General features: G+C 41.3%; 2 protein-coding genes across 6 annotated transcripts; one reads left to right on the forward strand and one right to left on the reverse strand.

Annotated features, from left to right (window-relative positions):
- The first annotated feature begins 2,279 nt into the window (after positions 1-2,279).
- Positions 2,280-9,636, forward strand: spp1 (secreted phosphoprotein 1). Of its 5 annotated transcripts, none has more exons than XM_049604982.1 (8): positions 2,280-2,404; positions 6,293-6,365; positions 6,495-6,539; positions 7,127-7,201; positions 7,684-7,746; positions 7,888-8,028; positions 8,350-8,682; positions 9,007-9,636. In XM_049604982.1, the coding sequence occupies exons 2-8, from the start codon at positions 6,312-6,314 to the stop codon at positions 9,385-9,387; spliced, it is 1,092 nt and encodes a 363-aa protein (XP_049460939.1). In that variant the 5' UTR covers positions 2,280-2,404; positions 6,293-6,311; the 3' UTR covers positions 9,388-9,636. The 5 variants fall into 5 exon arrangements, with proteins under 5 accessions (XP_049460939.1, XP_049460941.1, XP_049460942.1 ...); XM_049604984.1 differs by having other exon boundaries at positions 7,891-8,028; XM_049604983.1 differs by lacking the exon at positions 2,280-2,404 and adding an exon at positions 4,433-4,452.
- A 5,841-nt stretch (positions 9,637-15,477) lies between these two features.
- scpp8 (secretory calcium-binding phosphoprotein 8) lies at positions 15,478-20,180 on the reverse strand. Its single transcript, XM_049604730.1, has 3 exons — positions 20,021-20,180; positions 19,699-19,778; positions 15,478-17,903 (listed from the first exon to the last, which is right to left on the reverse strand). The coding sequence occupies exons 1-3, from the start codon at positions 20,169-20,171 to the stop codon at positions 17,352-17,354; spliced, it is 783 nt and encodes a 260-aa protein (XP_049460687.1). The 5' UTR covers positions 20,172-20,180; the 3' UTR covers positions 15,478-17,351.
- Between the last annotated feature and the right edge of the window lie 394 nt (positions 20,181-20,574).

Below are 20,574 nucleotides of genomic sequence, written 5' to 3' on the forward strand. Positions count from 1 at the left end.
TTGTGTACCATAGAGGATCAGAAAATGCAACAAAAGTAGGCTACTGGTCGAGATACCAGTGCCATAGAGAGAAGAGAGTGAAACACCATAACCTTCTGTTATTAACTCTGGGGTCGGGGTCATGTGGGGAGCTTTCCATGGTGCTGAACGGCTCCCAGCGGGCGTATTTCTGCCTTGATGGTGCGCCGCGACCGGCTCTGGGTCAGCTGGGAAAGGCTTGAGGCGGAGCAGGCTCACGGCTTATGTGTTTGTCACTTTCTTTTTCATTTTAACCCACACCATGATCTTTTCCTAACCCTAACCCTAACCAAGTGGTTTTTGTGCCTAAACCTATCCAGACCTTAACCACAGGGCATCATGATGATTTCGGAACAACGGGACTTTGGAACAATGGATTTAATATGGTTGGAACAATGGGATGTCGGACTAGTGGGCAGACCCCGGTGAAAGTCCACTACCACTCCACCCTGTCCTACTCCGACTTTTGCCACCTTACGTCCTTGTCCTGACACCACCCGGTGCTACCTAGACCCCCATGACTTAATTTCATCAAGAAGTTTTGTTCACTGTAGGCATTTAAGAAAAACGTTTTCTTCACGAATTAAACATAACTCAGGGTGACTGACTGATATACAAATGGTCATTTGGGGGGTAAAGTATGCCTTTAAAGCTCTTTGAGGCATTTTTGTAATTTTAGGTCATATAAAAAAAACTGACTTAAAAAAGAACATAATGTGACAGCAAGTAATAAATAAATATTCAACGAAGTGATCACAACTTATAAACAGTATGTGGGCGGTGCTATAGTCTGTATTGTTGCACTAAACATGATGATGAAACACGAAAGAATATTTAATTCTCCATTTTAAAATGCTGTGCATTACGCTTTGATGTTCCCATTATTTGGGCTTCAATAAAACTGAATGGGAGACAGATGCACTATTCAGCCCAGTTGCAGAAAGTGTTGGCATTGTACATTTCTGCAAACCATGATTGTGTTACATTTTTAGGTTTCATACATATCATATCAAAATTTCTTAAGTGACATAGTATATGAGCTGACTTTGTCATTTGGAAGTGGAGGGGATGGTTGATGGCATGACACCTTGCTGAGACACCTGCCAAGCTGCAGACCACCATAGACCTCCGTTTGAGACCAACAAACCTGTTGCTTTTTACTGAGACATCACTGCGTTTCCTGCCAGGATAGTGCAACAACAAGCTGAATTTTTTGCTGAGACCTTGCTGTGTTTTTTGCCGTGATACTGACACGAAAAGCTATATGTTTTACCAAGACATTGCTGAGTTTCATGCTGAGGTTGTGCCACGAAAAGCAGATGTTTTAAGCCAAAACATGATTTTTTCCCAACCATAACCAAGTGGTTTTGTACCTAAACCTCACCACATATTAAACACAGCGTTATTGAAATGTATCTGCTACATATTAATGCACAAATGTAACGTATCTGTAGTTTGTAATGTACAATGCCAACATCTAGCAGTTGGGTTAAAATATTCATAAACAGAAGTGTAAGGTGACACTGTCTTTATCATGTCTTTGAGCACAGCTTGACTGAGCTCCTTCAAATACATACATATATAAAGATGTACACACAGATACACACTCACATACTTACATAACACAGACTGTTACACATACACACACACATCAGTCTGGTGTCGCAGACAAATTTTCAATTATCCAGAGACTTCAGTCAGATGATTTTCTTCTGTCTGTGAGGAAGCTGAATCACTGTCATACCACCCGCCACTATATGCTGCTGTTTTTTTCCCAGAGCCTGTCACTACATGTCCTTAAATTAACTTCATACACAAGCAGTGTGTGTGTGTGTGTGTGTGTGTGTGTGTGTGTGTGTGTGTGTGTGTGTGTGAGTGAGTGAGTGAGTGAGTGAGTGAGTGAGTGAGTGAGTGAGTGAGAGAGAGAGAGAGAGAGAGAGAGAGAGAGAGAGAGAGAGAGAGAGAGAGAGAAGGATAGAGGGGAAAAAAGCATATTCACATGCTTCTGTCTGGGCTGAAAGTGTCTGCATGTCTTTATCCATGTATTTGTCTTTGCATTGTGTGTGTGTGTGTGTGTGTGTGTGTGTGTGTTTGCCCCCACACCACCACATCACCAACCACAGGAAGAGTGGGAGAGGGAGAGGAGAGGTGGACCACGGAGCGGTTAACCTCATGACATCACAAGCTCCGAGCCGATTGGCTGCCACCCGAGGCTGGAGGATTTATAAGCCAACCAGGAGCCTCAGTCTCAGCAGCAGCATCACTGAGCATCGAACAACATCCAGGGAAACCCAGGAGATAAACTAAAGACAAACCACGTCTGCCTGTTTCTGCTCCACAGTCTGCAGCAGCTGAACTCCTGAAGCTTCCTCCGACTGCAAACAAGGTCAGAATGAATACATGACACTATATTTACAGTGTACAGTGTTTGGTTGGAGTTTTTCCTGCAGCACTGGTGGTGTGATGAGAGGTGGGATGTCAGGTTAATATTTGCACAGGCTGCAGGAAATGTGCTTTATTTAACTTAAAGAATACAATTCAGCAGTGTTGAAAGATCCAAAGTTCTTCCATGCATTAGAAATACACTGGCCATAAGTATGTGTACAAATGTTTGTGGGCCTCTTAGTTCCAATTAAAAGAAATCTTAATACTACATCATGCAATGACATTTTAGACATTGCAACAACTTAGAAAGGGCCCTTTAACCTCATGCACGAAGCCAGTTCTCTAAATGGTTTTCCCAATTTGGTGTGAAAGAACCTGACTGTCCTGCACAGAGACCTGAGCCCTATCCAACACCTCTGGGATGAATTGGAACACTGACTGTGAGCCAGGCCTCATCACCCAGCAACGTTGGACCTCACCAATGCTCCTGTGGCTGAATGGGAACAAATCTCTGCAGCCAGGTTCTAAAATCTTACAGAAAGCCTTCCTGGAAGAGTGGAGGCTGATATAGCAGCAGATTAAGGCCCTTGGTTTTGAAAATGACCATGTTAGGTGTCCACATACTTTTGGCCATGTAGTGTAAATTTCTGTATGGATTTCTTCTTCCAGCACCTTGAACAAGAAGGAAAAGGCTGATTTTGCAAACATTTCATTGCAAAGAAATAATTTTACTGAAATATAATTTTTAAAAATGTTATATTCTCAATTCAGTTCAATTTTATTTTATTTATATAGCCATCCCCAAGAAAATATAAATAAAATAAAATAAAATAAAATAAATTAAAAAAAAAAAAAACAGGAAAAGATACCCTTTTTTTTCTTTAAAAAAAAAAGCATTGTCCAAGCAAGTTAAAAAATTTCTCTAAAACAGTTTATTGAAAAGACATGAAAAAGTTTGGTGCGACTAGTTCAACTCATATCAAAAAATAGCACTGAAATCTGCCTCAAACAGATACTTATATTCACTGATATTCTTAAAACAAGCTCATTTAAATCAAAGGTCAATGCACATTACATTTTTTCCCATTTTTTTTGTAAAAAAAATACGATTAGAACATTTAAAAAAAAATAACAATTTGTTACTAGACAATAATCTTTTAAAGATTGTTTTGGGGTGTTCTTAATGTAAAGGGTAATTACTTTGGAGCATACACAGTCCAGCTGCAGATCTCAGAGTTTTCTAACAACCTGCATCTTAAATTTGATTCTCAAACACATTTGTTCAACATTAACAGGAATCAAAAGTCAGCACTGAGCAAACTCACATTAAACTCACAGAGCCACAAGAGGGTTTGGTTATCCGCCATAAAAGCTCTGCACTTTATTGCAGTTAATTATGAGTTCTTTTTAAAGACTTAACGATGGTGGAAGTCCATCTGTGATTGGTCGGAGGTGAAGCCGGGGGCGGCTGTACGGCTTTGATTGGCTGATTAGTATCACAGTGACACCGAGGCAGGAAGGGGAAGCTGTGGGCAGCAGGAAACTAATTTGGGGATTATGTGTCACATGACCAGGTCCAGCCCTGAGTAACCACACTGGATAAACACACTGACAACTCGTGCATACTGATTATCCACCAGCTCAGTCAGCAGTGTTTGGAACTGAAGAACTGAAGAGAGAGATGAGAGGCATCATCCTGTTACACCCCTTAGTCCACTCTCAAAACAAGAGCTGGGATGATTTGGGGTGTCTTGATGCTCTGGTAACCTCACAATGACAACAAGACTCCAGGAAGTCAAGGCTCTTGTCTAAGAAATATACTGACCATTAGGTCTACCCTTCAAAAAACCTCAACTTCTTGTTTTCACACTTTGGTTTTTGTACACATTTAACAAAAGAGATATGACAGTTTAAGCTTTCAAGGGGCAGGTTGGCTACTTTTAGATAAAGCCAGGCAAACCGTTGTCCCCTTGCTTCCAGTCTTTATGCTAAGCTAAGCTAATTCCGTGCTAGCTTTAGCTTCATATTTAGTCTACACATGTGAGACTGGTATTGATCTGCTCATATAACAATATCAAAGAAAGCAAATAAGCATATTTCCAAAATGTCAAACTATTCCTTTAACCACCAGAGCTTCCTGTCTAACTCCCAACCTTTACCCTTACCTTAAACCCAATTCCAGCCTTAAAGGGACTGTTCACCCTTAAATCAAAAACACACATTTTACCTCTTACCTCTAGTGCATTTTACACAAGATAATCCCCAGACCTTGTTGTGAGCAGTGTCATGGAGATTAAAGTTTGGACCTTGCACTGTCACAAGCAGGAGGCTTTCATCCATGAGTAGATGCACACTTCCTTCTGAGCAGTAATACGGTTGGCAGGTGTAGTTCGGTAGAAAGAAAATAGTTCCTACAGGAAACTGCTCACAACAACGTCTGTAGGTTATCTTGAGTACCTGGTCATAATTTCTGCAAAGAGACTTTGCTGTTGACTTTTTCAAATGTATTTTTTTGCCGCTTTGAACCCTTCAAGCAAAGTGCCATCTCGTTCCATTATATTAGAGAACAGGCAAACAGCTCCAACACTCAGCAACCCACACCAAAACAATAAAGATTGATAAATAGCACTACAGTATTTTGATTTTGGGGTGGACTGTCCCTTTAACCCTATAACTAAGACTTTGTCTTCTCACAGTCCTTGGACGAAGTGAGGACCAGAAAAAAAAAGCCCATACTCTTGAGGTCTGAAACTTAAATTGGGCCTCTCGAAGACAGACGTACAGAAATACACACACGCATACAGTCATATGGGCGTCTGTCATGTTTCTGCTGAACTGTGGCTTTCCAGTTTTAACCTGCTGAATTACACAGTATAGGAAGAGTCCATCATTAAAGATAGACGCAGACACTCCCACAGCGTACACGGAAAGGAGAACTTGTTACAATAAGGGAGGGGAAGAGAGGAAAAGAGAAGTGTTTTCAAAGCTGCTGTTAACAAGATTCAACTAGGTAGAGATACCTAGAAGTACTTTAAATGTCTGCTTCAGTAACTGTCAAATCCCAAGACCTAAACCAATAATGAAATGATTCCATTAACAAGTATTTTCTCTGCACCTAAGGCCTGATACTCACTAATTCACCAAATGAGCATTACTTTTCTGTCCCCAACAGATGCACAGTTTCGTCCTGTTTTCTTGATGCTATAGTTTAGCATTTTGAAGAACAGAAGTAGCAATGAGTTTGTAGTGTCTAGTACACTGAGGTCTCTTATTTAAGGACATTTGTTTGCAGGAAACAGCTCTTTTTAATCTACCATAAAGTTTACTGCTTCCTTAGAGGGTGCTTTGCAGGGTGATTGATGGAAATGTAAACTAGACACTGACAGTAGCAGCTCTAAATGTCACTGGTTTTCTCCCTTAAATCCCACATTCGTCTATTTTCTCACATCTTTCGGACCAGGATCACCCAGAAACATCCTGTCTCATAGTTAAATAAACCACGCACCAAAACGATGTGATTTTCTCGCTCTGATGACAGAGACAATGTTTTACTATATTGAAACAGAGTTGTCAGGGACTCATAACCACTCATTCAGGGCTGTAATTAAAGACTTAATGACTTCCTATAAACTACCAAGGTCTCAGGAGTGCCACTGCTAGTTAACAGTCGTGACCACGCAGCCTCCGTTTTTAGGAAAAGTTTACTGAGGCCAGACTAGCAGCTCATTTGAAGTTTGACATGTCATTGTGTTTCCTGTGAAGTTATTGCATCCGGACGATATTTTGGTGTCGCACAATCATGATTATGTGTTACTGTTTTATTGTGTTGTACAATGATGTTTTATTGTGTGACTTCAACCTGCATGTTTTTGGGTTTCTCCTCACGCAGACACCACAACTGTGACACAATGAAAGTGGCCATTGTTTTCGTTCTGCTCTTCGCCACAGTCCTCTGCCGGCCGGTGAGTCATTCACTCTGTCTAAGAACAGCATTTGTCATTGTTTCACATTTGTTTCAATCCTTTTTGACATTGGTTTTTGTTTACTGACTACTTTCAATTCATCTTATGTATATTTGTGTTTGTTTTTAGGCGAGAAAAGTTTCCGTGAGCAGTTCAGAGAGCTCTGAGGAAGTGGTGAGTATCTGCAGAGAGACAGACTTCCACATTTTGAAGCTATCGCATTAGGAAAGCTGTATAGAAACAGCAAAAGTTGAACTTCCTCAACAGCGCAAAAATGTTTTACGCTTGCTTGAGATGGGTTTTGCCTTTTTTTTGTCAAAAAAGACCTAATGCGATAAATGGGATACGGCAACACTTTTGACGAATAAGATGTAGCGACATCTGACTTACATGACTGATCAGCTATATTTTCCAGTTATTCCCATGACAACATAAGCAAGCAGCATGAAACATGCCCAGCACTAGCTGACCTGAAAGAACAATTCAGACTTGCTTAATTAAAACAAATTCCTAAAGAACACACTCCATTTTCCTCTTATAGATTGGACACAAAATAAGTCGTCTTGGCCATCTAACCAGTTTGCAACCTCAACTTCTTATATCACCAACTTCTGACGAAACTAGCTGTTGCAAAGCCTAGTCCAGTCGCTCCAAAGCAGTTGATGGAAATGCCCCTAATGGCAACATTTCAAAAGTTAAGTGCTTTGAATGGACGATTAAATGGCAACACGACTTCTGACTGGTGTCGGTCGTGCCCACAGGTGAGACGACCAGCAGCTCCCCCTCTCAGGAGGAAGGCGGCAGAGGTTCCTCAGTACCGTGCACCACCTGTACAAGTAAAATACTCATACCTTGTCATACCATCATGTTCAATTTGTCCTTGAGGTTATCTCAGATTGGACATTTTTTAAAAGAAAAGCTGGGTTACAAACTGGTGGTGTAGAGTTTGAGAAATGTGAGCATTTAGGAATCAGGGAGGGTGTAATGAGTAGCATTATGGGAAATGTAGGATCCAGTGTTTTTGGAGCTTGACTTTTAAAAGTCAGGATATTTCGGCCTCTGCTTTTTTGATTTTGACCATTCCCTTTTCAACATGTCTCTTGTGAGTCCTGCAACTTTATGGTAGTGCAACACAAAATCAGTGGAGTGCTCCTTTAAGTCTTGCATCAGTGCTAGCCTTGTTAATACCTAGAGAGTACTTAGCAGGGGCACAACAGTGTATCTATGAAACAAGTGACATGACTGAAAAAAGCAATAAAAAACAGTAAAAGGTAAAAAGAAGATTAATAACATGTTTTGCGTCTCTCTCGTGTTGCAGAACGTTGTAGCAGCAGCAGGTGCCGCCCAGTCAGATGAGAGCACAGAGAACTCAGAGGAAGAGGTGAGAGACGTCAAATCAATATTTCAGATCAGAGCAATCATAATTTGCCAGGGAAACGTCTTGTTTAACAATCAGATAACTCGTATGTCTGGTTTCCAGAGGTGTGCTGACATTTATGACTTTGTGTTTGAATGATTTCAGCAGCAAGCACCAGCAGAGGCTCTAGTAGAACTCAAATCTGTCAGCGCAGACACAACTTCAGCCCCTGACACAACTTCTGACAACAGCCAGGACAGTGAAGACAGCGACGACGATGATGATGACGACGAAGCAGAGGAGACTGTGAGTAAAAACCCTTTTTTGAGAGTTAAACTTCGGTTTCACTTCAGACAGAAACACTCGCTAATGCTATTTAAGCTAACAGCAACAGGCTAGTAGTTTTGCCGGACCTTTGTGCCAAATAAAATGTGGTAGAATATTAGAAAAGTAAAGGCCAAGTCAGTTAAAATGATTGACAAAGACGACATTGAGCAACAAAACATGCATAGTAAAGTCCGAGGAGGGAACATCCAACCTGGCTATCTGCCCGAACGCTCCAAACACCAAACCACATTTTCACCAACCAACTCTCTGATGACTCAGCTCCCCCCTCTGTGTCTCCAGGAAACTGACGAGGATGAATCTAGTGACAGCTCAGAGTCAGGCGAGGCCTCCACCCCTGCTCCCGGCACCGACACCCCTGTGATTGTCACAGAGGAACCTGCGGCTGAAACCACTGCTGAGCCTATTGAGCCCACCATTGTTACTGACCAAGATTCAGGCCGCGGTGACAGCTTGGGAGGCTACCCCAGCGACTACAAGTCCATTGTCTACGTTGAGGACAAATCCTACCACAAGGTTCCTGTTCCCTACAAGTCCTACGAGTTCATCGGCAAGAAGATGGCGTACGATATGACAGAGGGCAACGAGGTGGAGAAGTCAATGAAGGTGTACAAGGTACAGGCTAGTTTGAGCTTCGTAACAGTGTTGGCTTGTCCATGGAGTCTGAATCCAATTAAGCTAATGTAGCATGTGGTGCCGCATAGAATTACTACTCCAGTAATCATAAATGCTATCTTCTACATGGTACTACATTACCCTTGGCAATATGTGAGCGTTTCCAAAATGCAGAATCAGAGCTGGGGCTTAAAAATGTAGCGTGACCCCGCAAAACTTCATGGCATGAATGAATTATTCTGCTCTCCTAGTTTCTTTGTGTAGTTTGTTCTGTGGACAGACAAATGAAATAATTCTTCCATTCCTCCTCTGCCTCACCTCCAGGCTGTTCAGGTCCACAATGATCTCCTGGAGGAAGACACCAGCACCCCTGAGGTGGAGAGCCAGGGTCTCGACGCTTCCTCCGGCACCTCTCAGGACCAGGACGGCAGCCCCCGCCAGGCTGAGGTCCCAGAGGAGAAGAGCACCAGCGAGAGCTCCAGCACCCCAGAGGAAGAGGAGGAGGAGAGCGCCAGCACCACCAGCGACAGCGCCAGCACCAGCCAGGAGTCAGAGGACGAGGACAGCCAGAGCAGCGAGGAGGCCACAGCCACGCCCGGAGCCGCTGACAGCGACTCAGATGAGAGCGATGAGAGTGACTCAGATGAGCAGGGGGCGGGACCCGACGCCACCACTGACATGCCAGTGGTCATCACTGCCAAATAAGCACTGCCCATCCAGGAAGTGGACGGTGGTGTCAGATAGAGTCACATAAAAAGCACACGCTGCATCCAGGTGCAAAGAGGCCCCTCCAGAGCCACCTTCCACTGTAGGGCCAAACAGGGACGGCCAAGGCTTCGTTATTATTGATTTCAATGTGTTCAGACAATGTTTGTGTGATTATTTGTGCATCTTTTGGGAAGCAGAAATGCTTTTCCTTCAGGATTGTATTTAAATAAACCAATAACTCCTTCATCCTGTGGTCTGGTTGCCCTGGTAAATCCCACGTTTGACCCTGCGGGGGAAAAGTGGTAGGATGTCGAAACTGATGACTGCTACCTGCATCAGGAAGTCTGACCTCATGACCTTTGCCCCCTCCCCTCTCCCCTCTGTTACTGCAGGGTAAAAGGTCAGAACTGGAAAGAGAGTCCTGATATCTACACCAGCACCACACTGCATTTAATCATAACTGCAATATGCAAACCTACATTGTTTTTGTGCTTAGAGAGAAAAGTGCACGGTTTATTTAAATACTTGTAATCATTTCAAGCATAATACAATTTAAACTTGACATTAAGCCACACGTTTGCTGCCTGTGTGGCTTAGCTTTGTTGCTCGCTAATATCAAACCTGCTGGTGTAGATAAAAGGATGTAAACCCAGAGAGCTCACCATCTATCACAGGGTCCAGTCAGGTATAGATGCAGTACACACACACACACACACACACACACACACACACACACACACACACACACACACACACACACAGCACAGTCCTGTTCATTTGCACAGTTACCTACTTACACTACATGTTGTTTGTCCCATGTTGTTTACTGTAATGTATCATATTGTACCTTTTCTAAAATATTAATAAAGATCTTTTTCATAAAAAGAGAAGCTGGTTGTTTACATTTGTTTTAGAAGTTAAAACAAGAAGGGTGGTGAGGCTGAGAAGATAATAGATAATAAAGAATAAGCAAAGCAGGACTGACATTTTGGGTAATATGCCCATTTGACTGAGATGAGGAGATAAGAACAGGAGGTGCTTAGCTCAATATAAAGTCTGAGATTAAGGGGAAACAGCCTGGCAAGAAAGCTTTAAACAGTGCTAGAATGTGTTTCATTACAGATATTAACAGATGTAAAAATTACATATTAGGTTTTAGTTTGATGGTGTTTATCCATCCGCCATGGATTTAGTGCAGCATCTCAATCTTTCAACTGTTGTACCCCAAGACATACAGTAGTTACTGAATGTAACTCCCCGTAAAACCACAATTGTCATCGTGGACAGAGCCATGCTAGCTGTTCAGCCCTGCTTCCAGTCTTTGTGCTAAGCTAGGCTAATTGCATCCTGACACCAGGGTTCTCATTTATAAAACAATACGCAGGATCTTGTACGTACAGACAAAAGCCAAAAAATATTTGACAATTTCTACAGTCAGGCCTCCATCTCACCATCTGTATCTCCATTTTTATGGGCATTGGTCAAAGTTTCTCCCATCAAGTCTGCTTTTATAGATCACCACTATTGCGTGGGAAATGTCATTCGCCACTTTCAGGCTTTGTTTTGTGCGTACGCAATATTTGTAAATGAGATCCCAGGTCGATACTTTACACACAGACATGAGACTGATCAATCTCCTCATCTTGATATTTGAAAGCAAATATGCTTATTTACCAAATTGTTTATCTATTCCTGCATGGCATGCACATGCAGCACTGGGGGTAAAAATGTTTAATAATTAGGTGTGTCTTACAAATTGGTAGCACAAAATACAGCAGTGATTTTTATGCCATTCCTTCCAGGATTTTGTGGGCTTTTTTTGGGATTGTTGCGGCCTGAATTTTCTAAAAAATTGCGATGCAAGTTGCAGTGTTCAGGGCTATAGTTTTTTGCAATGAAATTGCGGGGACAAAATTGCAAAAATAGTCCAAATAATAATCCAATCCAACATATGCTCATATAACAGGCTTTATGATATCCTATGAAAATGCACACACAACGGTTTGTGTGATATACTCTTATATGCACCCCATGAATGAGGTTACGTACCTAATATTGAGTTACCGTGGTTAAGTTTAGGCAAGTAAAGTTAATGTGGTTAGGGTTAGGAAAAGAAACAGTGATGACGTACCTTAAAATCCACTTGAAGGGGAGATGGCACATTGGTCACACGATAGCCCTTCAGAAATATGTGGGTTATACACAAATTACTGGCTCTTGATTACATGGGATATGTACAAATTTTGGTGCATGACTTTTCGTAGGAAAACACATGAGAACATAACTGCATGAAAACAGTCTGTCTAATCAGTGCATAATTGTAATTTTCAAATTAAAAGCAATGTTAAGTTAAGTGCTTCTATTTCAGGTCCAAACTTGACCTAAACCTGCACTGTGCAATTTGAGTGATTTCTCCCAAAATTCGTTTTTGTCTAGGCTTCATCTTCTCATCTGCTAATGGTCTCCCCTGTCAAACGCTGTATAGACACATAAACACAGAGTTCAGACTGATTACAGGCTCCATATCGTCTGTGGCCCCAAAGTGCAGCAGTGAAGCCCCTCAGGTGGAAATACGAGACGAGTAAATGTGTGCTAAGATTGCTTGTTCAACCACCAGTCTAAGGGTCTGAAGAGGTATATCTTAATAAACTGACAGTGATGTCTATATACAGGCACAACTACACACGGTTCAAAAGGAGTGGTGCTAGCTTTCGTGTCTTGGTTTGGTTGTGCAGGTGAAGAACTCCCCTGCTGCATCTGTGATGAAAAATGTCTGCTTCATCAGTTCCTCCATCAGAGTAACTTAATGGTCACAGATACCTTAGAGATTCAGCTTGAGGAAAACTGCTAACTTCCAAATTTATTGTTTTCAGGCAGCCTAGCTATCTCGTAATACCCACTAGCTGAAAAGATGTAATGGCTAATGTTAGCTAGCATTAGCATCCAGGATTTGGAGGCATATATTGGCAATAATAAGAATGTTTTCTTAGTGTTTAATCACCTTGTAAACACCGGCCCTAGATTGGGCCATTTGTGTTTCTGTGTTGGCCACTGTAAAACCCCTCTGCAATGAGCAGCATCGAAAAAACACTGATCTTTTAACGTAAAAATGGTTTTTTTAGTGTTTTTTACCAGTTGAAATCACCTGATTAATTTGTTTTGGAGAGGAAGAGACCTTGATTGATAATTCGTCTTCCTTTAAAAACCTCCTGAACATCTGAATCTTAAGTTATCAGACAAAAACAGTGAGCACACATTAGCAGGTACTAGGCTAATGGTCTATATCTGACACGCAGCAACAGCTTCAGAAAAAAACTGATTTGTATTGTGAAACTGCTTTACTTGGTGTTTTACCAGTTTAAATCACTGGGTTCGGAGGTGAGAAGAGAGGAGGGAACCTCTGTGGACAATTCGGCTCACGGTTAAAACCTCCTGTATGTCTGGATCAGAAATAAGTAACACACATTGAATCATCAATCTAATCAGGGGAAGTTTCAGCTGACTGCAGTTTGCAATCCTTACTGCTTGACGCCACTAAATCTCCCTAAATTGTACACACTGTTCCCTTAAGTGTAGTTACATAGCTTGGTTTGGTTTTACCCCCTCTTGTTGGTTCAAGACTTTAACAGCTTTGTAGCTCTTCTTATAAAAAAGTGTTTTGGGTTATTAAATGATGTTCCAGTCTTACAAAGGTTAGTGTCAAGCCCCCTTGCCCTCCTCACCTCGGCATCATGCCACTTCATCAGGGAGGGCAACTGACAGCTCATCCAGCACTGGAAATACGCCTGAACTTAGCTTTAAAGTAATAACAACAGGATAATAGGCTAATTGTGATGACTATATTTACCCATGAGTCACTGTGAGAGCTGCGTAATTCTGCAATGGGATTTGAGACATGAAGAAGCGATAATAAATCAAGTCGTTAAAAACTCTTTTGAGCGGAACAGTGTGTGTTCAGAGTCCAAACCATCAAGAAAGAGAAAAGAAAAACAACATTTAGGATTTTAATGGACCTACCGCAGTTGTGTAGCGCTGCCCTCAGGGATACGAGATCTCTAATTTGAAGTACTTGGGTTTGTAAAACTGAACCATGGTCACTGACTGAATGTCAGAGGTCTGTCCATGTTCCACCAGGTCAAAGAGTGTAATTAACACAATAGTCTGGCATAAAATAGACAACTTTTGTGGATGTTTCTTTGCTTTGAATGCGGCAACCCCATTCTTCCTTTTGTATTCAAGTAGGTTTGCCGTATTTTCTCTTGCTAATTATGCACGCCATGAGAAATTCATAAACCTGTTACTTCTTTAGACCCCAATATGGTTGTTGAACATGGCATTACAAAACCATGACCACTGATGTGCTGCTATAACAGCCTCCATTTGTCTGGGGTCAGGGTTTCCACAAGATTTTGGAATCTGGCTGCAGAGCCATTGAGGAATAAAGAGGTCCAGCACTGATGTTGGTGGATGATGACGCCTGGAATCAGTGTTCCAGTTTAGCCCAAATTTGATGGATGGGGTTGAGGTCTTTGCAGGCTGGTGAAGTCCCTTCACAACACACTGGAAAGAGTGTTTCTTGGGACTTGGTTTTGTACACAGGGGCATTGTCAAAGGACTTGACAGGTCCACACAGCCAGGAACCTGAAATCCCAAGGTTGACAGACTGTAATACATTGTTTTCCCCACTACATGGCGCCACCTCATTTAAATACTTTTAGTACTTCTAAGCACTTCTGGTCAGCCCTGCTTGGTTTAAATGTTGAGTGGTGCCTTTTACAGAGCAGTGCATGATATACCCACTCACTCCTATGAGGTACAGAGGAAGTTCAGCTGTGACCTTACCCACATTTACCACAGGTTCTTACTTACCCAGGCGGAGACGTTTGGCTTTATGTTCCCAGGCTTTGATTTGTCTCTCCAACTGTTTTCAGAGGGACTTTTTCTTTGGTATAATGTTGGTCGAAAAAAAACAGTGAGGTCTGCAGATTATCCATAGTAATGGGGCATTGTTTCTGGGGAAAATCTAATTTTTCAATGCTGTGAGCACCACAAAAATTCCATTTGTCTTCACTGTATTGGAGCAGCGGCAGAAAACACAGACGCTATCTCTAGACATAAACACATAAAACCAAAATAACATGCCTGGCTGGGTACCACTTGAGGACAGTAAAATGACCTTATAAATACTACAATCTATAAACACTAAAAATAAACTAAACTTCACCTGAATACTGTGCAGTAGAAACACCTTTCAAACAACATCCTCCAGTCCTCATTCTCTCAACCACTGGGTTGAGACCACAGGAGCGGGGACCACAGTCCCTTATTGCACTAAAAACCTGTTATTGCATTCTTGCTTTGTTAAGTATGGTTATTGCAGTTGAGTAGAAGCTGTTTCTGAATCTGTTTGTCCTTGTTTTCATTGATCTCTACCATTTGCGTGGCTGCTCTTTGTGGACTACAGCTCTGCGTTTAACACCATCCTCCCCCACAAACTGGTCGACAAACTGGGGTACCTGGGACTTCCACATTCCACCTGCATGTGGATAAGCAGCTTCCAGTCCAGTCGCAGCCAGAGGGTCAGAATGGGTCATCATACATCTACGGCCCTCAGGCTCAGCACCGGCTCCCCACAGGGCTGTGTGCTGAGCCTCTTGCTCTACACCCTCTACACCAACGACTGCTCCCCCGTCCTTTTATCGATGATCTATTGAGAGCATCCTTACATACTGTATATGTGCACAGTGGCTCAGAGGAAAACGCTCCAGAGGATCATAAACATGGCACAGAAGATCATCTGCTGCCCTCTCCTCTCTCTGGAAGAATTGCACAGTTCCTGTTGTTTCAGAAAAGCCCAGAGCATTATAATGGACACTTCACACCCTGATCATTCCCTGTTTGAACTTCATTCTCACCTAAAGATATACTACTAATCACCAAATATGACAGTTTCATGATGGTTTAGATCCTTTATTTTCCTTAAGAAGAAAACTCAGTACTTTATATACAACACAAACAAACACACACATTAGATCCAGTTCAGAAAAATGAAGAACACCACATGTTAAAACAAACAAACCGACAGCATTAAGGTTTTGTCCTCAGCCCTCTGGGCCATATTTAATTTGGGAAAAGACGAATTCACAGCCCATAATTAAAGCAACCCACTGTGGCAATAACTCAGTTCGTCTTGTTAGCTCTTGTCTTTACAATGTGAATAAGATAAACAGGGCACACCCTCCACAGTCTATAAACACACTGCTGTGGGATACATACTCTGGATGCTTCATGCAGAGGGGACGTTTTTTGGTAAAGTTCCAGTGCAATATACAGATTATGTATTTGTACTTGTAACAACCTTGTGCTGCAGGTGCCACACAAGGAAATACTGAACAATAAAAATACTTTCAACAATGCTTCAAGAGCAGATCTATGCAGAAACACTGAGACTGGATATTTTTGGCACACTGAAAGAAATCCACCGAACTGTTCTTCCTGTACTTTCCTAATAATACTTAAAGGTAAACATGAGTAAGCCATTAATCTGTTTATGTCATCTTACCTTATAAATATATTGGTCTCGCTATTAAAGTTGCTTTGTAAGCATCACCATCTGATGACTAAAACACTGCAGGTCAACATGTTATATCGGTAAAGAAAAAAAGACAATGTAATCACAACAATAGATAATATAGAATTTATCTAGTGGTCATTGCAGGACTTGCATCTTAAGGCAGCTAGTGATCAGCCCAGTCACCAGGAGAAAATGTTAGCATTGTACGATTCTGCAAAGAATATATTACATTTGCAGTTTCAAAAATATATTATTAACATTTCTAATGTGACACACAGTAGTATATGAGCTGACTTTGTCATCTGGAGGTGGATGGTGTGTCACCAAGGTGAGATGCCACCCAGGCTCCAGACCACTGCTGGAGACCAACAATCAACACAACCAGTTAATGGTAAAGAGCCACTTCCCCCACTTTTCATTATCACTCTTCTCAGTTACCCTGAAAGAGAGCTTTGTTTTTTTGTGCCAGGCTTTGAGATATTTGTCTCTCCACCTGTTTTCATAGGAACTTTTTCTTTGGTAGCACATAGGTCCAGTCAGGTTGAGACCAACAAACAACTGAAATGGCTGTAATTAAATGAGGCATTGCTGTTTTCCCAGCTGCTTTGTAGACACCAAACGTGGGTGTTTAGAAGCGACCTGTCATCTTTTTTCCAGTGGGGGTAGTGGCAAGAAAACAGGTTGTTTTTTGCAGAGATAGCACTGCTTTTCCAGTAAGAATTGTGCCTAACCATAACCAAGTGTTTTTTGTGCCTAAATCCACGCACAGTGTTTTGAAATGTTAAAGTTTCAATGTATCCACTACATAATCACGCACAAATATGACATACACATGGTTTGCAGAAACATAGAACGGCAGCATTTTTTTCTGGTGATTGGGTTGTAGTGATACTGTTAGGTAGTTAGATGACCGTTTTATATCTGTGAGTATCTGTGCGTGAGCGTGTCTATGTTTCCTTAGCCATATGCTCCATCAGATCAGCCCCTCCACCAATGAGGTAATGTTTTTGCCCTTGTTTTGTCTGTTTGTTCATTGTCTGTGTCATTGATATTGTGAGCATGACTTTTCAAAAAGTTATGGACAGATTTTAACATGGGCAACCCTAACCTTAACCCTAACCCTATCCTAAGGGCCAGCTTGGATGCTGAGGAAACATAAGGCTAAGGTAACATAGGACTAAGTAAATTTAGGGCCTGATTCGGATGGGAAAAAAATTAACACATTCCAAGGGAATGACTGAGCCCATCTATACTCATGTTAAGCCCACTGAGGTTTACCTCTCACAACTAGACTTAAAAATGTGCCCTTAAAATGACACATTTTTTTTTATATATATAAGACCATGGTGAGTTGTTGTTTACAGTTGGTTAAAGGAAGTACAGTTGTTTAGTTGTCTCCTCTGTTTTCTGTGATGGGAGCTCCTGTTGGAATATCCAGGGTAACACACTGAGTAACATCACAGGGTGGTGTGGTCGGTGTGGCAGGCGGGGGCGTTGTTTCTGTCACAGTTGGCTCATCTGTGGTCATTGTGTCTGGCTCAGGAGTGGGCGTACTCCCGTCTTCCATATCGGTAGTTGTCATGTCCGTGGTGGTCATGTCAGTGGTGGTCATGTCTGTGGTGGTCATGTCTGTGGTGGTCATGTCTGTGGTGGTCATGCCAGTGGTGGTCATGTCCGTGGTGGTCATGTCCGTGGTGGTCACGACTGTAGTGGTCTGATCAGTGATCAGAACTTCCTCAGAGGATTCCTCCGAAGATTCACTTTCTGAAGATTCGCTGGATTCTGACGACTCTGACTGATCCGACTCTGCAGATGAGTCTTCGTAGCTCGAAGATTCAGTAGATTCAGAAGACCAAGACCACCTGTTGTTCCCATCCAGCCATCCCTGTTTCAAGTCATGGTCAGCAATGTCTGCATCATGATGCCGACGTGAACCAGTCTGTGGAGAACGTCAGATGGAAGATATTAGATTTACGTTGTAAGATTCAACAACATCATTTATGTTCAGTGCCAGTGCAGGAGATAGTCAACTGAACCATACTACAGTGTGCTGGCATTGTAGTCTATGAATAGTGATGTTTTTTTTTTTACCCTTTTTCAAAGGCTGCCTTCAGCAAATAAAAATATCTGTGCCTAACCCCATTCGTCTCTCACCTTGTTAACTTCCTGTGTGGCTGTTGGAATTCATGATGATACAAACTCCCATGGATATTGCACTTTTGGAACATGGTTAGTTAAAGGCTGCTATCATGGCAAAGGAATAATTTAACTTAAAGTTGTTGTTGTTGTTGTTGTCTTATTTTAGCTGTGACATTACTGTTTCCTGTAGTGTTTAACAGCCACAGTCAAACAGCTGCATGAAGGAAGGCAAAGACTTGATTGATGTGTTTGCTGCATTTCCCTTTAGTAAAGCAGATGGTTTTTCAAAAAAAGAGATGGCAAAAAGAGCACAATTGTGTCTTGAGTGACGTAAAAGTGAAAATCTTAGTCTCAAAATGTATGTATGTCCCAGAGAGAGCTGTGATATTTGAGAAGGTTAATATTTTGGCATAGAACTAATTAGATCTGCCCTCAGTAACTGCATTTAATTCCAATAAATAATCAGCACTTAGTTTAATTTTTCACATTAAGAGCAACCAAAATCATGAAAATTGGTTCAGATTTAAGTAAGCTACAGTCAGTTTTGTGAAGAAGCCAGCATCTCTCTCAGAGCACATTGTATTTGTTTACGAGCAGATTTAAAAAAGGAAGATTTACAGGAAACTATTTAAATGGGAGAACAGTGGAAGAGAATACATGACAGGTATGACACATGGTGCCCTGCTAGAGATTACAGTGTTCCATCCCATGGCGGGAATGAGTTGTTTGTAATCAGAGGAAGAATGTAACTAAGTACATCTACTAAAGTACTGTGCTTAAATACAATTTTGACATACTTGTACTTTACTTGAGTATTTCCATTCTCTGCTATGTCTTCTGCTCCACTTCTTTTCATCAGTAAGTATTGCACTACAGTTATTTGACACTAAGTTACTTTTTACATTAAACAAAACACAAAAGTTTATATGCTTATGATATAATTTAGTACTATACTTCAAATATATCTAGTAGTACGCAAAACATCTTAAGTTGGCTCCACACGGACAAAGTACAACATTAAAAGGCTCTTGTTCATATCATTTTTTGATAAAAATAAAATAATGCAATATTCTGTAATAGTAACACTTTGAAATGAGCCATTCTGCATAATGAGTACTTTTACTTTTGATACTGCAAGTGCATGTTAGTGATAATACTTAATTTTCTCTCACTGAGGTAATATTAAAAACTTGTAACAGAGTGTTTTTATATAGTGGTAGGCCTATTCCTACTTTTACATAAGTAAAGAATCTGAGTACTTCTTCCACCACTGGTTGAAACATACAGATAATGCAGCCGCATTCTGAGCCTTATGAATAATGGGACAAAAAAAATCATATCACCCGGGTGGCACGAGGGTCAAGGTCTTGTGATCATTAAAAACAAAAGAGTAAAGTAGGTTTGTCATCAGAAGAGGTACAACACTGGAGCAGTTGCCAAAAAGAGGAAATTCAGCGTTGACAGGGAACTGACTACACCACACAATACATTCAAAGGAATTAAAACAGAATATCTAAAATAAGAATTTTTATTTATAAAAAAAAAAGAGGAAGAGCAGTGAGGTGGGGAGGATGAGGGAAGAGTGGTTAGCTTACTGGATTAGCGGAGGCTGTTGTGGACAGAATAACGATGACGAGGGCGGCTGTCAGAAGCTCCATCTCTGATTGGTTCTTGTCTGCGAAGGAGGAAAGCCACAAACAAAAACACATCAACTTAAAAACAACAGAAACAGGCACTGTCAGAAGCTGGGCATGAGAATCAGATTTACACTTTAGAATCTAAAACCTCTATCTAAACAAATAAATAAATAAACAAATAAATAAATCTTAAACCCACAGGACAACAACACCACATACAAGATATAAATTAAAGCAAACATGTAAAATGAAATAAAATAAAATAAGGTAAAAATCCTACCAGTTTTCTGTAGCACCAAATCTGCTCTCTCGTTCCTTCTTGTTTCTCTTAAATTCTGAATATAATCAATAGGATTCTGTGCGGCTGTGATCACTCTCTGTCTCAGTGCAGAAAGATGTCTGACCTCCATGCAGGACTGGCTGCTGCTCATATATACTCTGTGGACAGAGAGGCTGAGCTGGGCCGGGCTGTGTGGGAACCTGAGGGTTTGGGCAAGGCTGGGTTGCAGAGAGCTGGAATGGAGGGGAGGGGCAGGGGAGGAAGTTTACCACACACTTACAGATCACCTAAATGCATCATGAATCAGTGGAAAGTAAGTAATTGTGTCTCATGAGTCATGCATTTTCTTTGGTAAGCTGTCTGCCTTAATGATGCAGTTTACACATTTTTATAACTGCTGATTTAGGAAGTTCTGAGTGAAACATGATGCCAAATTTAGCAGAAGACCTCAGTGATATAAAGTCGTAGCATTAAAATACCTTTATGCATTAATTTTTAAATGATATGAAAACAATGGACGGTTAGTAACACTCAGCTTAGATGACGTAATTCAA

Source organism: Epinephelus fuscoguttatus, linkage group LG18 (assembly GCF_011397635.1).
Source record: "Epinephelus fuscoguttatus linkage group LG18, E.fuscoguttatus.final_Chr_v1".
Classification (NCBI taxonomy): domain Eukaryota; kingdom Metazoa; phylum Chordata; class Actinopteri; order Perciformes; family Serranidae; genus Epinephelus; species Epinephelus fuscoguttatus.

Bases quoted from the DNA above. Each gene is read 5' to 3' on its own strand.
- spp1 (XM_049604982.1), top strand. From the start codon at position 6,312: ATGAAAGTGGCCATTGTTTTCGTTCTGCTCTTCGCCACAGTCCTCTGC. The intron at 7,202-7,683 runs GTAAAATACTCA...CTCGTGTTGCAG, and splicing joins ACCGTGCACCACCTGTACAA to AACGTTGTAGCAGCAGCAGG. The intron at 7,747-7,887 runs GTGAGAGACGTC...GAATGATTTCAG, and splicing joins CAGAGAACTCAGAGGAAGAG to CAGCAAGCACCAGCAGAGGC.
- scpp8 (XM_049604730.1), bottom strand. From the start codon at position 20,171: ATGAGCAGCAGCCAGTCCTGCATGGAGGTCAGACATCTTTCTGCACTG. The intron at 19,779-20,020 runs GTAGGATTTTTA...CCTCCTTCGCAG, and splicing joins TTTGGTGCTACAGAAAACTG to ACAAGAACCAATCAGAGATG. The intron at 17,904-19,698 runs GTAAGCTAACCA...CGTTCTCCACAG, and splicing joins CAACAGCCTCCGCTAATCCA to ACTGGTTCACGTCGGCATCA.